This window comes from Athene noctua, chromosome 12 (assembly GCF_965140245.1).
Source record: "Athene noctua chromosome 12, bAthNoc1.hap1.1, whole genome shotgun sequence".
Taxonomy (NCBI): Eukaryota; Metazoa; Chordata; class Aves; order Strigiformes; family Strigidae; genus Athene; species Athene noctua.
Window position 1 is genome coordinate 14,208,516 of NC_134048.1, and position 18,435 is coordinate 14,226,950.

At 40.3% G+C, this 18,435-nt stretch overlaps 1 protein-coding gene across 8 annotated transcripts in view; it reads left to right on the plus strand.

Moving 5' to 3' along the window:
- The window catches only part of SFXN1 (sideroflexin 1), a 47,587-nt gene that overhangs the window by 15,438 nt on the left and 13,714 nt on the right, over positions 1-18,435 (plus strand). For 4 of the 8 annotated variants that reach the window (XR_012634404.1, XR_012634403.1, XM_074915771.1 and 1 more), the window contains exons 2-3: positions 16,723-16,897; positions 17,459-17,629. Coding sequence is in view for 6 of the 8 variants with exons in the window: in XM_074915766.1 (XP_074771867.1) it covers positions 16,723-16,897; positions 17,459-17,629 (346 nt within the window). In the remaining 2 variants the exon portion in view is untranslated. Of the gene's footprint in view, positions 1-3,846; positions 3,964-4,507; positions 4,609-5,388; positions 5,454-16,722; positions 16,898-17,458; positions 17,630-18,435 lie in introns of those variants that run through there. The other 4 variants (XM_074915767.1, XM_074915768.1, XM_074915769.1 and 1 more) reach the window with 4 other exon arrangements.

Below are 18,435 nucleotides of genomic sequence, written 5' to 3' on the forward strand. Positions count from 1 at the left end.
CAAAACGAAGCACAAAGCCTTCACAGGCACCTCCCATCGAGTGCTAATGAATAGTTCCCAGAAATGTTGCTGGTTTCTTCTGTCAAACCCCTGATAACAGCCAGCTTGGTGCCAAGGCCAGTTCCTAACACCATCTTCCACAGCCAGCAGCTGAATAACACCCCAGTTCCTTGCACTGAACCTTCAGGGCCGTCACCACACATCATTTCCCACCTGCTCTACAGCTACTTTTTTTTCATGGAGCAGAAATATCTTGACATAGCTCACGCTTGCCTTTACTCTCGTTGCCTGCACGTGGAAAAGCTGGTCCTGCAGTGCCACTTACTGGACATTTTATGTTAATAAAAGCAATGTGCAGCAGCTCTTAATTTTTCTCAGTTGATTCCCGGTGCCAATTTGGAATGGTAAAAAACATAAAAAGCATTCATGTCCAATGTAAATATTATGAATACAGGAAAGCTTGAGGAAAGCAAATACAGTAAATCTTATTTCTCAGAGGAAGCAGTAACTGTAAAGGAACAGAAATCCTCCTTTGTGGTCAGCATAGGGAAGAATTTGCCCTGTAATAGTCCAGGAATTCTTCCAGGTGGAAACACGCAGATGGTTAAATTCATCCCTAGTTCAACAAATGTACAGGACTGAGTGTACATGCGGAGGTTTGCGGAAGGCTTATTAATACATTTCTTGAGAAATAAGGCAACTGAACTGAATGCTTCAACAGGAGCTGAGGTAGGGCTCATTTGATTAATCCAACCGTAGTCTCTAGGTTCATGCTTTCTGTATGTACCATTAGTACTTGCACTGTAATTTTACCAGCAAGATGCTACACTCTGTATGAATCTGTAAGAAAACACACACTTGAGCTTACAAATGGGTCACTGACTAAGCTACATGGATTGATCGCATGGGACTGTCAGTGTAGGGGTCTTTTTGGGCGACCAGAACTTTTGAAGAACAAATCCACAATATTCAGCTGCAGATCAGTATGCTCAAAATGACATTTTGGGGTCTGTTCCTCCTGAGCCTCCAAGGCAGAGAGCTGGCTGGAGACTATGGCAGCCCCTCCAGCCACCCACCATCTGGTACACCAGATCTCACCGCAGAATGGAAACAGGATCAGGCCAAAACACACATCTGGATCTGCAAGCTGGCACAGCCTCCTGGATTCCGCATTTTTTAATACAGCCAAAAACATTTTAGCATGAAAATCAATGCAGATGAAGAAACACATGTGGCCAGAGGTTAGATATTCTTTGTGACTACCCATATTCACCCATTTGCCTTCCAGTTTTGTGGCTTATGAGCAATTGTTGTTGGTTGGTCAGAGCCATCTAAAGACTTTTCAGGATTCATGGCAAAAAATCAGATTTGTTTCTCAGCAATTGGAGGAATGACTTGTCAAGTGAAAGAGAAGTTACATAGCTGTTCAAAACCATCTGCACTGAATATAAAGCAAATGACTAATTCGAGGTTCCATGTAGCAACTCAAGAGAAAATATTTAGGTATTAATATATTTACATTAAAGAGTCTGCAAGCAGAGTTTCTATTGTAATATCCAGAAAAGACCATGTGTAGTTTTAAAGCTGATTGAAAGTTAGTATCTTTGGCATATAAGAAAATTATTAGAGGCAGAAGACATTAGTCCTCAGAATGTAAACCACAGTACCAGTTATAGCCAACAACAACTAACTTATTTCTATGCACAACATCCAGCTGTCTCCATTTTCTGAATGAGATGTCTTTCCTGCTCAGTCATTGTAATGTTTTTAGCAACAAGTGTTAGGGCTGGATATCATCAAAGATGTATTCAGTGTTGGATCTGTCAGTGGTCGTGGAGACTAGGGTCTGCCTGACAAGATTAAAAAGAACTGAAGACACTATTAGTAAAGTACATAAATTGTGAACAAATTTTGTTGTATAGGAAAAATGCAGTGCAAGGGTATCGGTGCCATTTTTTACTCCTCCATGACAGAATATCACCTGGTATATTTGCACCTGCAGTTGTCACATATATATCTGTAAGGCCTAAGTTGTGGAGCCACAGGGGAAACAGATAGGTGGACACTGAGATTTGATGTGTCTGAGTCAGAATGAAAGTTGAATCTTAACTTTTCATTGAAAATCATAAACTGAGTAGGCTAGTTAAGAGCTGAAAACAAACTCCAGCCTACACAATTATGGTTTTATGAAAAAAAAACAAAAAAAACCCACCAGTTTTTCACAGAGATTGAGTTACAGCAGCAAAGATTTCACCGGTAAGTTTATCTCCACAAACACTTAATACCTGGGGAGAGTTCTGGCTTTTTAATATAAAATTCCCATTTAGCATCCCGCAACAAGCAGTGACAGGGAGATCAGAGCTTGCCAGCCCCATATTTAAAGAGTATGAGTAGGATTGCTCTGCATGCAAAGCTGCCACCCCTTCAGGGGTGAGACCTGTAGACAGAGCAGCGTTGTTACAAAGGGAATTTTAACAGAAGACCATGGAGGAACTGGACTGGGTTACAGACAGTAGTTGCAATTGGCCTCTGTGTGTTGGCAAGTTATTCTGGTCCATCAAAGCAGTAAACTAGCACTGTTTGCAGGCTGTAAATGGATGCAGTAGGGCTGTATCTGAACACATTTTACCACATTCACAGAAGACTCAGCGTTGATTATGGGATAAGACCAGCTCATGTGTTGCTGACTTGTAACACTATCGGACTTAAGCATTAATGTGCTGATTCTTGAAAGGTGTGTTAGGAATCTAGTTTGTACATCTATCACCATGTTCATCAGGAAGTCAGGCTGGAGAAAGAACATAAACAGTGTAATTGAGTATCCCTACTATTTTTATTAAATATCAAATGATTGCACATCTAATGCCAAACAGAGAAGCTATTGGATGCTATAAAGATAGATATTAGAATGTTAGGCTAGATATTAGGAAGCATTTCTTTACAGAACGGGTTGTTGGGTGTTGGAATGGGCTGCCCAGGGAGTCCCCATCCCTGGAGGGGTTTAAGAGTCGGGTCAACATAGCACTGAGGGATCTGGTGTAGCTGGGAACTGTCAGTGTTCGGTCAGTGGTTGGACTGGATGATCTTCAAGGTCTTTTCCAGCCTAGATGATTCTGTGATTCTGTAAAGATAAAATGTGGATTGACCAAAGTTACTAAAAGGAAATAAAAGCTCTGAAATCCATTCTCAGCCTTCCAACAAAATCAAGAAACTGTGTTTATTTAACCTTTTTAAGGCACCTTACACAAGAAAATTCTTATCAGCTGGAATGAATTTCATCTGGAGTGAATTGCTTTATTATTTTTTATTCTTAAGGTTAGGGCCTAAGAATAAATTATTTTCCTAAGGGTTCTTTCACTGTGGTTTCCTATGAACATTTCCTCACTGCTGGCTGTTTTCTGCCATACATTTACTTTAATAAAGCGGGAGTGATGAAAATGAGAAAGCCAGGAGAAACCCATTCTCGCCGTCCCCGGGTGCCTTGGGGCCACCGGCCGCCCTCCTCCGGCAGCCGCTCTCGCTGGTGGCCGAGGATCCGTCTGTCCCCCACCTGGGCATCGCTGTCCCGCTACGGAGGTGGCCGGTAAGACCCCCGCTAACTCCCCGGACAGCTTTTCTTTCACTAACAGTAATCGCAGGGCCTGAGCCGCCCCCACAGTGCGAAGGGCGCTCAGCGGCGGCACCGAGGGGCGGGAGGCGCCGCCCTGCCCCGGCAGCCCGGGGTGCTGGGGCCGCCGGGTCACCCCGGGCCTCTCAGCACGCCCGGAGGGAGGTGGAGGGCGGGCGGACGGGCAGCCCCGCGCCGGCTCCAGCGCGACCGCCGCCCCCCGGCCCGGCCCGGCCCGGCCCTGCCCCGCCGGGGCGGAGCGACGCGGAGCGGGGCGGCCCGACCGCCTGCCTCGGCCCCTCTTCCGGGCAGCGGGGCGAGGGGCGGCGCGGAGCCGGCGGCGTGCGGCAGCCGCGGTGAGTACCGGGACCGGGCAGGGGTGACCCTGCGGCTCGGGACCCCCGTGAGGCTGCGCCCAGGGCCGGGGAGCGGGCGGGGGAGCCAGCGCCGGAGTCACCCCCGGTGCCCTCTGCAGGGGCCCAGCCCCGCCTGTCACCCCCGTCCATCCCCTCCGCCGGGCCCAGCCCCATCTGCCACCCCGGTGCCCTCGGCAGGGGACCAGCCCCGCCTGTCACCCCCGTCCGTCCCTCCGCCGGGCCCAGCCCCATCTGCCACCCCGGTGCCCTCGGCAGGGGACCAGCCCCGCCTGTCACCACCGTCCTTCCCCCACAGGCCCAGTCCCGCGTGTCACCCCCGTCCCCTCCACAGGGGCCGAGCCCCGTGTGTCGCCCCGTCCCTCTGTGGCAGCAGAGCTGGTGTCCTGGCGGGTCACCTCTCGCCTGGGGAGGTGCTGCCTGGACCCCCACAGCACCAGGCGCCTCCTCCCTTGCTGCTTCCCCACCTGCTCCCCAGATCCCCGCCGGCCACGAGCGGCCCCTGAGCGTGGGCTCTGTGTCACAGGGTGGTGCGTGGCAGCGGCAGAGATCCAGGCCTGCGGGAAACAAGCCTCCCTGCTGGGGGATCGTCCTTTCCAGGGGAGGAACACGACGACTGACTTGGAGGTCAGACCTCTGGTAGCCAGAGGCAGGGACTTTAATTATAAGTACTGATTTTTTTAAAAATTTATTGAATTAGAAATAATATGTGATTATAGCAGGCACTGGAGGGTGGTGAATACTGGCTTTGTACCAATGTTCAATTTAAAAAACCCATCTATATGGATCCAATAAGAAAAAGATATATGAAATAGTGAAAAACTACAGAAGAGGGCCATGAACATGCCTGGTTAGAACCAGATAATCCTACTTCAGTTTAACGGGGGGGGGGGAATTAAAAAATAAGGAGCAGAGTCAAGCTTGCAGCAATCGGGACTGAAAGTAAGAGCTTGCACAAACCATTTTTAGCAAAGAATCTTTATTCTTCTTAATGAAGAGATGAAGTGAGTGTGTGACATGTCTCAGCGATGCACCTCATGCGAGGGGAGAAGAGGTGGCAAATTGAAAGCCAACATCGCTGAGCTGGCTGCAGCAACCTCTAACATCTGGAGGTAGCTTTAATGCAGAATGATGAAATCTCTCGTCAAGTTACATGCCAAAGATGGCTGCTGTTTTGAGGAGAGAGCCCCGGCAGCAGGCTCTATCCATTTAACACAGACTGCTGCTTTTGTTGCTAGGCTACAAGCAGCACGTACATTTATAAGCAACAACAAAAAAAAAATTAGTATCTTGTAGTGTTACCATGATTTCCCTTCTCCAGTGTTTAGTTTGTTTGTATGTTTCCAGTAGGAAGAATTATAGTGCAGACAAAGATTTTATTTTTTTTTTTCCTTGTGATTTAAATAGATATTTACTGGTAGAAGCTGTTTTGGGGAAGAAGAACTTGGCAAGTGGCTTTGTTAACATTTGGTGTAAGTACATTGCATCATACTTCTCCTAGTCATCAGCCGTGCTGCTTCTTTGAAACTGTGATAGCAAACATCGTCCAAATAGAGGAATACCATTGCTCAATGACCCCACTGAGTCTGATACGTCTTTTGCCGTCACACAAAAATGCTTTCATTCCCTAAAAATCTATTAGTGCTTCTCATTTGAACTAATTACACTGCCATGATTGATACCCCTGGAGAATGTATTGTGTTCATTTCTCTTCCAGAGCAATTAAAATATGGGTAGTGGCTGGGTTTGCCTTTCTGCTGTTGCTTTGCCAATGTGGTGTAGTTTTACAGTAGAATAGGTCACCTTTTACTAATCAGAGGGTAGCTAATTTCCTGTCCTTTCTCCTAAGCTGACATAGCAGCTGTTGTGGTGGGCATTGCTCATGGAAAAGAAAAATCTACGTTTGTTTAGGCAAAGGAGCCCCAAAAAGGGCCAATATGTTATTTGAGGAATAAAGAGGCCTCACAGGATCCATAAGTATTTATCTATCAAAGCAGCATGTGAAATGCCTAAAAAAACCTCAGCTCTGCAAAAACAAGCAGCTTTGGGTGCTTTGGTTTATAAACATGTCAGAGGGAGAAAAGCTGTTCTTCACCCCATTTTATAGCAGCAGGTACTTTTCTCAACCTCAGTTTCTCAGCCTATGTCTCTCTGTCCAGAACAGGGTTCTGGACTCTCTATGTCCAGAACAGGGCGTTGGCAGCTGGACATCAGGCTGTTAGGGGACTGCTTTGAAGAATGGAGATCTAGCGGCCTAAGTGTGTCAAATCTTTTTTTCTCTCTCCCAGTGAATCTGCACATGAAATGTTTTCAGCAGCACCTGGTTCTAACTTTTGAACTATTCTTATTCCTATTCTTTAGGATCTTGGTAAGAAAGAGGTACTGCTGTTACCTTCTATTTTTACTGGGTTTTCAGGGAAAAGCCTTACTCGTTTTTCAAAAAAGGAACCCTTAAATGCCTCTAGGAGATTTTGAGAATCATGATCTGACCTAAGCGTCTTTACATCACCTGAAGTTAGGGATCTAAGTCCTGGTAAAGGACACCATACAAGTTACAGCTTTCTTTTTACACTTTTTTCTCATTGACTAGGTTGCTCACTTGCCCTCCTGTGTGCAGGCTAGTTTGATTTCTTTTCTAAGCTAGAGTACCCAGCGTGTCCCATGCTTTATAACAGAGGGTTGCAGTTTGGGAGTTGGGCACCAAGAAGTGAGATGTCACAATGTTTTATTATCACAGTTATATCTGCCCTGCTTTTGGATGGACTTCTCTTCAGGCTTCTCCCTCCCCCAGCTCAGTTTTTGCTGACTTTCTGAAACTGCATGCAAGAGAGGTGAAAGGCCACTCTCATTAATAGTCCTCTTCTGCAGGGGAAGGTGCAGGAGGTTATAATCTGGACTCCAGCCCCCATAAAAGCAAAGTGACAGAAAATTCTATATAGAGAGTGAAGCAGAACTCTATCTGGTACCCAATCTAAGGATGTTTGCCAAAGGATCCTCACTGAAGAGAATTCAGGTGTTTGTATCTGTTGAGGAAAGCCTACTTCTGGGGTAGTTCTCAGGCGAGTTTCTCTCACAAATATTCTCTTACAATAGTGCACTCCTGGCAACCTAAGCTATCCACATCTCTCAAGGAATGGACATTTTGCCGTTAGGGATGCTTCTTGACTCAGAACAGTGACTGTAGCTTTAAAAATGTGTAGTTAGATCAGATATAGAAAATTGGGTTTACAGTTATATCATTATGAAATTTCTTTTTCTGTTGCTCTACTCCCAATTTTACCTTAGGTACTGGAAAAACTAATGACGTACCTGACAAAGTTTCTTAATTGTGGAATGGATTTTTTTCAAGATTTGGGTAAAAATATGAAGTGTCAGTAACATAAGAAAATGTAAATGGTTCCAAGGAAGGTAGCGAAGCTGCTTTTCATCATTCGTGTGCTTCTGCATTAGTTGCCCAGAGTTTCTGAGATCATGTGCTCATCTGGATTATTCAGTCATGTAATGGGGTTTAAAATAAATGATCAAATGTCTGGGTTGTTCAAAATCGAGTGGTATGTTACTATCTGAAATAAATTAAATAGTCTTTGCTATTCTTTGCTTTTCTTTTGGCTATTGCTTTGATTTGAAAAGCAACTATATGACCTTCAGTATGATGTTTAAAACGTGAACTTTGAAAAGGAACAGCAGAGAGTTGAACTCCTGACAACTCCTGAATCTGCATTTTGTAGAATTGCTGCAACTGCTGTTGTTAACCTTTAAACAAGGTTTAAAGTCTTCTAATATTGCTGGTGCTGCAGCAATATCTAAATGTAGCCTTTGTACTAAAACTTTGTGCTGTTTTTTATGTAATTATTTTTCAAGAGAGGTCACTCTCAGTTATCTTAAGTCCCTTTTTCCCTCCAGTTAATATTAGTATTAAACACTAGATCCTGAGCTGGCAGATATCAGAGGGGGCAAGAAATTTGGGTGTGCTTGGTACTGGAGCTTCCAGCTCAGTTCAGTGTCACTTTCTGATTGAAATACAAGATGAGAAGGATAGTCAAAGAATTATTGATTTAAAATGAAGATTTTTGTAGAAGGTTATTAAAAGTATGGAGTTGGGAGTTTCTCTTCAGATAAACAAAGACCTCCATTTTAGCCAGTGAGTTCTACTGTGCTTTTTTGTTTGTTTTTTTTTAATTTTCTGATTACTAGGGTTAGGAGAGCGTTGCGGAGGGAGAACGAGGAGGCAGCAGCAAGGAGATTTGGTAAGAGAGTGGTAGAGGCAAGGCTGGCAGTGAAATTTGCTTCAAAGCACTTGAGAATGCAGTTCCACTCTGTGATCTGCCATAGCTAATTGCTTCCAGTCTACAGAACCACCCCTTCAGTGCAACTTTTGGTGCCAAGTACGTGGCAAGCTGTGGCCATTTCTTTACCTTGACAGTAATATGTTTATGAAAAACTTTATGAACACACGATCACAGTTATGATTCTGAAAATATGCCTTGATACATAGGAAGAGCCGCAGTGTGAAGCACGTGGATAATCAAACCTCTGCATCAGTGCTGGGGAGCTAACAGCACCAAAAATTTTTCCCAGTCATGGGAACACAGTCCTCTGTATTGTTATCTTTCTGTAACACAGCATGGTTTTGCTCAGAACAGCTGATGCTCACCCAGACAATCCAGCAGCACAAGGGAGGATTTAGCTGCTCTTCTCCATGGGCAGTTTGGATACAGCCACCCTAGTTTGGAAACTAAGAGGGTTTAATAATATGAATGTGCCAGAGAGCATAGATGGTTCTTTATTCCTGGTTTAATTTACTAGTGTGAACTATTACCAGCTTCAGGGTTTGCAGGTACAAGTGGTTCTATTAAATACCTAACTGATCTGTTTGAAACATCAAAAATATGTATTATTTCCTTCCTTACTGTGTATTTTCCGTGATAGATGTTAACTGTTTGACGGCATTATGACGTTGTCTTTTATCCTTTCCAGTACTGCTGATCTCCCATGTGAACATGACCTCAGTGACGTTTCAGTATGGATCATTGCAGTATCTTATGTGTTTGTAAAATTAACGTTGTTTTCCAAATCCTCTGTTAATGATGCTGTTTGAGGAAGAGAGTTGTTTCAAGATCAGATTAGGTAATTTTACTGCTAGCCTTTCCACTTTAAAATGTAAGGTGCTATTGATTCAAAGTTTTGTCCAGTTTCACAGGTGGTCTCCCCTCTGTTGGTACTTACTGAATAGGAACAGGTGCGGGAGTAATAAATTCAGATGTTTATATATAGGCAGTTAAGTGTTATGTAGTTGTGGAAGTTTGCCTTCATTAGTTGACTGTAACAAAGCAAACATTTTTATCTTTGTTCTAGAGGACTTATGCATTGCTTTCCAGTCCCTTTGCAAACTTTCTACTTATCTCAGAGTTCAGATGGATTTATTTTAATTTGATTTAACCCAAATGTCCTTTATTATTTTTTTCAAAGAATTCTATTATGGATATATGGATAATGCAAACTTAAATCTTGGGCAAATAATGTATATGGAGAATTATATCACTAAAGGTAGTGGAGTTACACCCTTGATAAAGCATTAAAATAATAATAATAGTTTTTTTACAGTGCTTTTGTTATTGAGTATTTGAATAGATTAGGTAAACAGCAGCACCCCTTTAAAACTGTATCTGAAAATTAAGGTGACAGTTAAGTAAAATACTGTTGCAGTAACTTAAATTTTGTACCTATTTCTTGCAGTTTTACAGTCTCACTGTTTAAATACAACATAACATTTTAAAAAAGCTGTACAGTTTATGATGATGACTGCATGGCTGTGGGATAATGTATTGATGAAAACATTTTATGCACAGTCGACATTTTTACTTTGTAGTTGGACATTTTGTTTTATAAGAGGATCCCTTTGAAGTACAAAGGCATTTTATTGGCTTATGGTTTTGCTTTATGGGATTTATTTCCCTTTTCACCATTTACTAATAGGGTCTGATAAGTCATGAGTAGCATCATGCAGTTACTTTTATACAAGAGGTGGGGCTTTTATTCTAAAAATATTTTGCTGGAAAACTTGTAAGTTTTCAAGACAGAAGTTCACTGGTTCTCTGAGGCACCATTTTAACAGGTCTGTGACTCAGAGTCCCAAGACTGACAAACTCAGCAATTTTTTTTACTTCACTGCAAGTTTTATGTGTCTCCAAATGATGTTATTCTAATGTCCGAACTTTTTACACTCCCTTGTATACATGACTTCTGTTCCTTCTCTGTGGACGCTGCTGGTCTGTCCCTGTCCACAGTCTTTATGATTTTTATTTTAAACTTATTTAGAACATTGTTGTTCTTATGTATATTCTTAAAGTGCAAATCAATTATGTCAGTCACATCGTTTAGAAGAAAATGGTTTTGTTTACTTAAATAGCTGTCACCTAAAGTTTTGATCCCTCTTTGCATGAGATCTAATCTTTTGCAGGGTGGACACCTGTCCTTTCCCCCCCCATCCTATGCAGTACTGGAGGCTATACACTATTCTGTATCTTTATTAAGATTAGTAATATTAAAGTCAGTGTTTTCTGTTGCTATCTTTCTAAACAGACTCAGTGATTTCAAGCATGATCTTTTGTTGTGGCACATGCTAAGGGTCCTCCGTTAATGTATGTTTTCCATTTTTCTGCTAGGTTGCTTTTTCCTGCTGCAGCACTAACCCTTTTTGATAGATTTACAAACAGAAGGAGAGACCAAAGCATGTGCCAGCATGCTTCTGCTAGCTTACTCTGGCTAGCATGGATAACAGTAGCAAGAAAGGCATGGAAAAGGAGTTTTACCTTGTGCTGGTGAAGAATGGTTGTGTGTCTCTGGGGTGCTTTTACTGTTCTAGCATGTGTTACAGCCACCCTGGCTACTCTGTTACCCCTAATACTTAGGTCATGTTAGCTCTTTCTACCATCTTTTTTTTTTTTTTTTTTTTGCTACACAAACACACAAAGACTGGGAGTTTTTCCAGTTTACAGCAAGTTGAGTCTCTCTTGTACCCATTTTCTTGGTCCATAATGTAGACTTCCAATACCTTGACTCTGGCAAACCAAAAAGTTTTAAATTATTCATGCTTTATGTTTCTTTTTCATTGTCTTCCCTGCAGATTTAAGGCTAGGCTTCAAGATTTGCATTACACCTGGCTCCTCCTGCATCTGCAGGTCCTGAACTTGAGCAAAATGGTAACCCAAGGTAGTCACTGGTTAATGTGTTGAAGGAGCATGAGAGTTCAAGACCTTCTGTGCTCCCAGACCTTTTACTGTGCCAGTTCAACACACTAATCAAGGAGTCTGACCTGGCCTCTCTTTTCTTTCTGCTGCATTAGTTTTCTGCTAGGGTAGTAAGTTATATCAGCACGCATGCTTCAAGGAGCATCAGAGTGGACACAGAGTAGATCAGGTGGGAAGGAGATAAAGACAGGACGTGGAAGTGGTAAGTCTTCTATTTTCTGTAGATCCGCCTTCACTGGGGTAGTGTAACTGAAATGGAATTCAATGATCCTGAATTGAACCATGAACCACCTGCAGTGAAGGCAGATTCTTACTGTTTAGATTTCTTATTACTAAAGGACTTGGTTTTGTGGACAGAGGCATCATAAGTATATAAAAACTGTTCACAGACAACCCAGTGGTATATATGCTAATCCAAGTGAAAAGAAAGAACAGAACTTCTAGTTATGGACTGCTTTATTAAGCGTTCATTTATAGAGCTTTAAACAGGTTAAGATACATAAGTATCCTAAGCAGTTTTTATTGTTAATGAAACTGGTATTTCAATTATAACAAACTTGGACTTTCCTACAAATAATATACCAATAGGGAAACACTCAGTATGATTTACCAGCCCTAATGTAGAAATGTTACCTTTTTTTTTAAGTGGAAAAGAATTTTTGAATAAATGAGTTCACCCAGCTTTCATAGGATGCTGCTTTGCAAAACCAGCAGTTACCATTTTAGACCAGAAGATGGTCTGGTTTTCCATAATATATCACTGTTCACAAATGGGTGTCTTTAACAGTATAGTACTAAGAAAGGGAAAAGAAAGCTAAGGAGTATTTCCTATTCAGGCACTCTGCATGAGAACTCTGTTCTCCAAATCTGTCCTGAGTCTTTTTTCGTTTCCATGATCTGTGTTCATTCTGTGACATGCCTGGTGAGAAAAGTGTCAGATAAAAATAATGCTACTAATCCACAGGTGTCGTTTTATTGTGGCATTTTAAACTTTCATAACTGTGGAAGTACTTACAGCAAACAAGAACATGGAATAGAAAACCAAGAATATTCAGCTGGAAGCGAGGGATGAATTCTCTGCTTCTTATCCAGTGCCTTTCATCTCTCATCAATACTTTTGTGAAATAATAACTTGTGTCTTGCCATATCACTACTTAGAGCATGGGTCAGGAGTTCTAGGTTCTTCTGCAATTTATGACATGGACTGTGGTCTTGAGCCAAGTTATGTTATTTACTTGTCTGTTTCTTTTACCTGTGTGTGAGGAGGAGGATGCACCTTAACAGTGCTGGAAAGCTGGTAACATCTCTGAATGTCTTTGGAGTAAGCTGCAAAAAGAAGCAGTGTTAGGCTTTACTGGTCTGATGTCAGTTATTTATAATTCTGGTACAAATGCCTTCATGCTTCAGGGTTAGCTTAGTAAATGATATATTGCTAAGGCACCTTTTTTTTCTTGAAGTTTGTAAGATTTATTGTTTCACTGTAGGGAAATCATGTCTCAGCATAGAGTAAAGACCATAAGAGAAGCTGCTGTACAATAATGAACTCAATAGTGAAAAGGAGTAGAAGAAGCAGGAAAAGATTAGTTTCCCCTACTATACAACATTTATTAGCCTTCTAGTATGTTGGGAAGCTTCAGGACCTTCCCTAACCTGATGGTGAAACTTTCAAGATCTGAGAGCTGTTGAATCACGACTATATTTACTGTAAATTGGAGCAGCAATGCTGATGGTCCTTGTATACTTGCTTTATGCTTACTTATTTGAGTTAATGACTGCAAATTTTAATACATGAACAGGGCTTTGGAACAATGGTTTTCTTGAGGTCTCTTGTACCAAAGAAAAACTGAAAGCCACTAGGGAAAAATGATGTAGTGAAAGAGTAAGAAAGTAGGCCGGATTTAATATATTAAATAAACTTATCGATGTTCATTTTAATCATTGAAACACATATTTGGCAGCATTTCTATGCAGTAGTGGATCACCTCCTGAACAGGTAAAACTATAGAGGAAATAGCTCACAGTACCATTTTACTGTATTAAACTAAAAGTATGTGATAACTCACTGCAGCAAATAGCTCATATTCCATGTAGTATACACCTGGTAGGAAAGAAGATACTGCACTGAAGGAGACTTCATCTTACCCAGGGCTTCAGAGCTGCTGGTTGGGGTCAGTGCCAAGTGAACAGAGATTTTTAACCCTTAAGAAAGGCATAAATCCAGCTCTGAGTGCTCTGTGCTCAGTCAAGTCAGTGCTGGTCGTAAGAAGGTCTTAATTTTTGTTAGTAGACACTAGCTTTATTTCGTCACTTGTTCTGGTTTCACATATATTTTCACAATACAGAAAGAGCACAGCATTGGATGGAAACGGGTATAGAAAACCCTGGCCTTGTGATTTCAGATGATCATGCGTTTTTAACAGTACCATTTTCTGCAGATACTTCAGTATATTTTCCGTTATCCAAGCATTCAGAATGATTTATGCCTTTGTCAAATAGCTGGGGGGTGTTAATTATTGCAATAAAAGCTGTGATCTTATACTGTTTCGGGAGTCTTTGAAGCAACCATGCACATGATGACTTGGAGTGGAAACTGGGAGTTTTAAACTTGTCTGGAAAGGATTAATTGAGCATTTAAGCTCTTAATACAGTTTATCAGGAAAAAGCAAAAGCAGTCCTATTGGTGTGCTACCTGCAGCCTGTGCTGTCAGTTCATGATTATCCGGAGTTCAGCAATATCTGCAGCAACACAGCTTGGTTTTGCACAGCTGGTCTCTACACTGCAAAGGCAAACGGCTCTGCTTTGCCAGTACAGCTCTGAGTTTCTCCTGATGTCAGGAAAATTTAGAGAGCGGGTAGTTATAATTTTTATGTGATTTTTTTAAAATCAAATTGATTTAGCATGTGTAAAATTCAATAGTAAGATCTGTTCTGTAGAATTGGAGATTATTTGTTGAAGGAAAAGCTTGAGTCTGGTAGAAAGCAGAGATCTTTCTTATTTAATGTTTTTGGGTTTTCACTGTTCTATTAGAAATAATACAAGCTAAACATAAAAATAATACATAAAGATCCTAAAACTTTTTTTTTCAGTTGATAAAAACAAACTCCTTGAGTTTTCAATAGAAGCTGATTATTTAACTTAAAGAATCCTTAATTAGCAATAAATGTACAAAAGGAAGGATGTTTTTATTGAGTGGCACCAAATTAGGATTTTCTAATAAATTACTAATAAATTTATTTAGTAATACTAGCTGATATATGACATTTCCATCATTCAGCTGTTAATCATGCTGTGATTGTGAAGGACAACCCTTCATTATTATTTATTTAATCCATTCTGGCTTCTCAAAGTTTTGTGTACTAGCAGTAGGTTACTTCGCTTTCTTCATTACCACATGTGCAACTTTGCCTCCGATATTCAGTAGTGCTAAGTAGAATGTTCTTGCCAAATCCTCTTTAAATGCGGCTTATCTTCCTGTATAATGCAGTTATTCTGCATTTTTGCAACCTTATCTTTACAGCTTTACAGTCATGTCTGGTGCTCAGTGCCATCAGCCTTATGCATACACAGTTTCTATTGACTTCATGAGCACGTACAACATTGAGAAGAACTGGAACAATCTCAGTGTCATCAGCGGTTCTTCCTGGCATATCAGAAAATCAAATACTTCCCCTATTGTTTGTACGGTACGCCATAAAATAGTATGTGGCCACTAGGCTTTCATTGTCATTAAATCACAGTAATAATAACCACAGAAGTCCTAAATAAGAATCATGTTTGTGCTGTTACATAAGCATAAAAATGTTAAGTCTGGATAAATGCAGGGGAGACAGACTTTTCCCTGAATAATTCCCACTCAGAGCAACTCAGAATGGTAAGTGGTTCAGGGCAGAATAATTTTTACACAGTCCTCAACTGCTTAAAAAGTTGATTTCATGGTGCCTGTGAGAGATGTTACAAAGGTGTATAATCTTCTTGTACAACTATGAGCTGACTTAGCTCGCTTTCAAGAACAGACTTTTTTGGGCCTTTTGGGTGGTGGTTTTTTTGCTATAAATGCTGGTCTGTAGTGTCTTGTAAATATTTGTTTCCTCCTCCTTTCTGTTGCTCAAAGCTGATGATTCAGGGGTGGTTATGATAGATGGAGAGACTTAAGCCTTTATTTCTTTGGAAGTTTACTTTTTCAAAGTCTTCCAAGTTTTTCCACTTGAGGTAAAAGAGAAGGATCATAATTACATTTGAGAGATGGACAATAGCTTCCTCAAATTTCACGGTCTTTCCTTTTCTCCCATGAAGTTCATGGGGGTTATTTATGATGGAGATGCTTTACATGATTAGTTACCTTCTTTTTGTGAATTTTTTTCTGTTCTTCATTGTAAGTTTCATCAAATTGACCAAAATGTCTCAGACAACTTCATAGTGGTCTTGAGTTAAAAAGAAAATACTCTTCAGTGGCAGCTTATACTGTATGTATCAGTTGTCCTCATGGTGATGTTTTTCCTGTTAAAACAGAAAAAATGCTACATGATATCATCTGTATTTTTAGAGATCAATTTACTTCAGCCATTTGAATTACAAGAATTATTTGGAGGATGGTCTTTTTTTTTTTTTTTAACTGGCTATTGAATATGTTGCAGAAATTTCTCAAGAAAGTTAAAGTTCATATAGCTTGTGCTATGTAGGGACTGTCCTTCTTTCATTAGATGAAGGATTGAAGTAAACTTAGTCATCCTGAAGTAATTTTTAATTTTCAGGTCTTTAGGCTCCATCAATGCACAACTATGTTAGTTCAGGGCCCTTCACTGTAGTTCTTTAACCGTCTTTGAAGTATCATTAGGAGATCTGGTCATGTGTTTATAATGTGGCAAATTGTTGCATTATATAATCTTTGTTTAGTTAAAACATGGATTTAGAGAAACAACATTTATTAAAATAAATTGTTGGGTTTGTGTTCCTAATTTTTGTTTTGTTTTGCTATGCCAGAGAAGCTAACTGGATTTTATTAAATATTTCTTCCATTACTGCACTTTATAGGAGCTCTTCAGTCATGTCTTGAAATGCTGAAGTTCTCCTTCCCTTCAAAATGGTGTTTTCAGCAAACACTAATTCATCATTGAAATGAAACACACTTCTGATTAGTATATTGTTATTTATTAATAAATTTCTGTACTCTTAGCATCTGCTTCATCCTCAGATATTTTTACATGACGTACCTCTATCTCATAATGAGATATGCATACTCTTACAAAGATTTAATATATAAATGTCTTGGGGAAATGGGCACAGAAATACATCTATAGACATTTAAGTAATTTCTTGCTTTTTAACTTCTATCAATTCCTTCCAACCTCATTAAACCCCACGATGATAACTGACATCATCAGTTTGTTCTCTGTTTTTTTAATCTAAGCATAACCTTTCATCCTGCAGATTGTAGATACGTTACAAAATAAGTGGAATTCCAAATTGCAAATTTTCATATTTTCTTCACAGAGTTTTTGAAGATGTCAGCAGATATACCATTAAATATTAATATCAAGGAGCCCCGATGGGATCAAAGCACTTTTGTTGGACGAGCCAGTCACTTCTTTACTGTAACAGACCCCCGGAATATTTTGTTATCTGATGCCCAACTGGAAAATGCAAGAAAAATTGTGCATGATTACAGGTATGCCTTGATCACTTTTACTGCTGGCCCATAAAGTCCATGTCAATGATAACTACATGGTTATATATTTAAAAGGAAATATTAAAACCCTATTAAAACAGAGAACCCCTATTAAGTAATCTGAAATACAAAAGTATCTTAATCTTGAAAACAGTTAATATGACAACAGAGTTTAAAACTTCCTCTTATGTTTTGTATTGTTTGGAGCAAGTAGTTTCCTAAATACTTTCAAAGTAAATTTTCAAAGTTTCACGCTAATGAATCCAGAAATTTTAGCTCTACATTTTAGCTCTAAAATCTAGTACAAGTTTGAGTAAACAGAAATTTGGTGCTGGATATATGGACTCAGCCAACATAACCACTGCTGTGAGTTTTGATTCTTTTTTACTTCACCAGTCCATTTAAAAGCTGAAGATCTACAAGCTGACTATGAAGCTACATTAACTTCGTATGAATATCTCAAAATCCTCTGATGCCACATTTGTCACTGGAGGTTGCAGCATTTTCTAACTGTTGTGCTTTTTGCTGTTGTCTTGTTTTTGTTTTTTAACTTGTCCCAAGACAAGGTATCCTGGCACCTGGTTTGACAGAAGATGACTTGTGGAGAGCAAAATATATCTATGATTCAGCCTTTCACCCAGACACTGGTGAAAAGATGGTCTTAATTGGCCGAATGTCAGCTCAGGTACCCATGAACATGACTATCACAGGTTGTATGATGACCTTTTATAGGTAAGTGATGGCAATATAACATACAAAATATTTTCCTACAAATTAGATAAGTGAAAATCAATGTTTTTCTTGAAAGAGCATTTTAGAAGATTTATGATCAATATTTTAAAATGTAACATTTTGCTTCCTTTTCTCTTCTCTCTCTGCATTCCCTCACACTGATTAATGATTTTCTCTGGAAGTAGTTGAGAGATAAGCCCTTAGCCCCTCTCCTTCACCATCCCACTTTTCCTCAAACTGGGAAAGTTGAATGTTCAAAAATCCCATCCATGTAGGAGGGTTGTGTGGAGGACAAAGAGGAGGAGATACCTGGGAATTTCTTACCTTAGAGATCTGGCATGTAGGATGTTCTGTCTGCTGAGTGAGTACTCAATATGCTTCAGTCCATCAGTCATCAAGTTTCTCCAGCTCTGGTTTGTTCCTTCCATTTCCTCAATAGTTCTTGAAGCACCACTACAGTGAAGCCCGCAGCAGAAGCCAGTATCATCTGTTAGTAAACTCCATGTCAGAAATATTTTTGTGACACAATGCTTTGTTAGCAAGATCTGGTGGGAGGTTCAGGGGAAATAACAATAGTAATTCTGAGATTTTACAAATTCTTGACTCACACTCCAGAAGGGCACAGCTATTTTGAATGGTGCATATATATGTGTGTGTTTTTAAAAAGCAGTCAAGAATATGAATAAAGCCATCAATACAGCTGCCCATTCACAGGCACTTCTTCCTGTTAACTGCTTATTCTGTTATGCATGTTCTGTTATTATCTTTAATACTTATAGCAGCTATGTACCTTTTCTTTGCATTAT